This window comes from Camelina sativa, unplaced genomic scaffold (assembly GCF_000633955.1).
Source record: "Camelina sativa cultivar DH55 unplaced genomic scaffold, Cs unpScaffold31650, whole genome shotgun sequence".
NCBI classification, from domain to species: Eukaryota; Viridiplantae; Streptophyta; class Magnoliopsida; order Brassicales; family Brassicaceae; genus Camelina; species Camelina sativa.
Genome location: NW_010952591.1, coordinates 1 through 221, shown reverse-complemented (window position 1 = coordinate 221; position 221 = coordinate 1). Strand labels below are relative to the sequence as shown.

Below are 221 nucleotides of genomic sequence, written 5' to 3'. Positions count from 1 at the left end.
TACGACGATACTGCGCAGAGTAGGTTCCAGCAGGAGAAACCATGGGCCAATGATCCTCACTACTTCAAGCGAGTTAAGATCTCGGCGCTCGCTCTTCTTAAGATGGTGGTCCACGCTCGCTCTGGTGGCACTATTGAAATCATGGGTCTTATGCAAGGTAAGACCGATGGTGACGCTATCATTGTTATGGATGCTTTTGCTTTGCCTGTGGAAGGTACTGA

General features: G+C 49.3%; 1 protein-coding gene across 1 annotated transcript; it reads left to right on the top strand.

The window, feature by feature from the left end:
- Positions 1–3: 3 nt before the first annotated feature.
- Positions 4–217, top strand: LOC109132157 (COP9 signalosome complex subunit 5a-like; the record flags this gene model as incomplete). The annotated part of the gene is made up of 1 exon (XM_019243249.1): positions 4–217. A coding segment is annotated over one exon (214 nt), but the record flags the coding sequence as incomplete, so codon positions are not given.
- Positions 218–221: the final 4 nt, after the last annotated feature.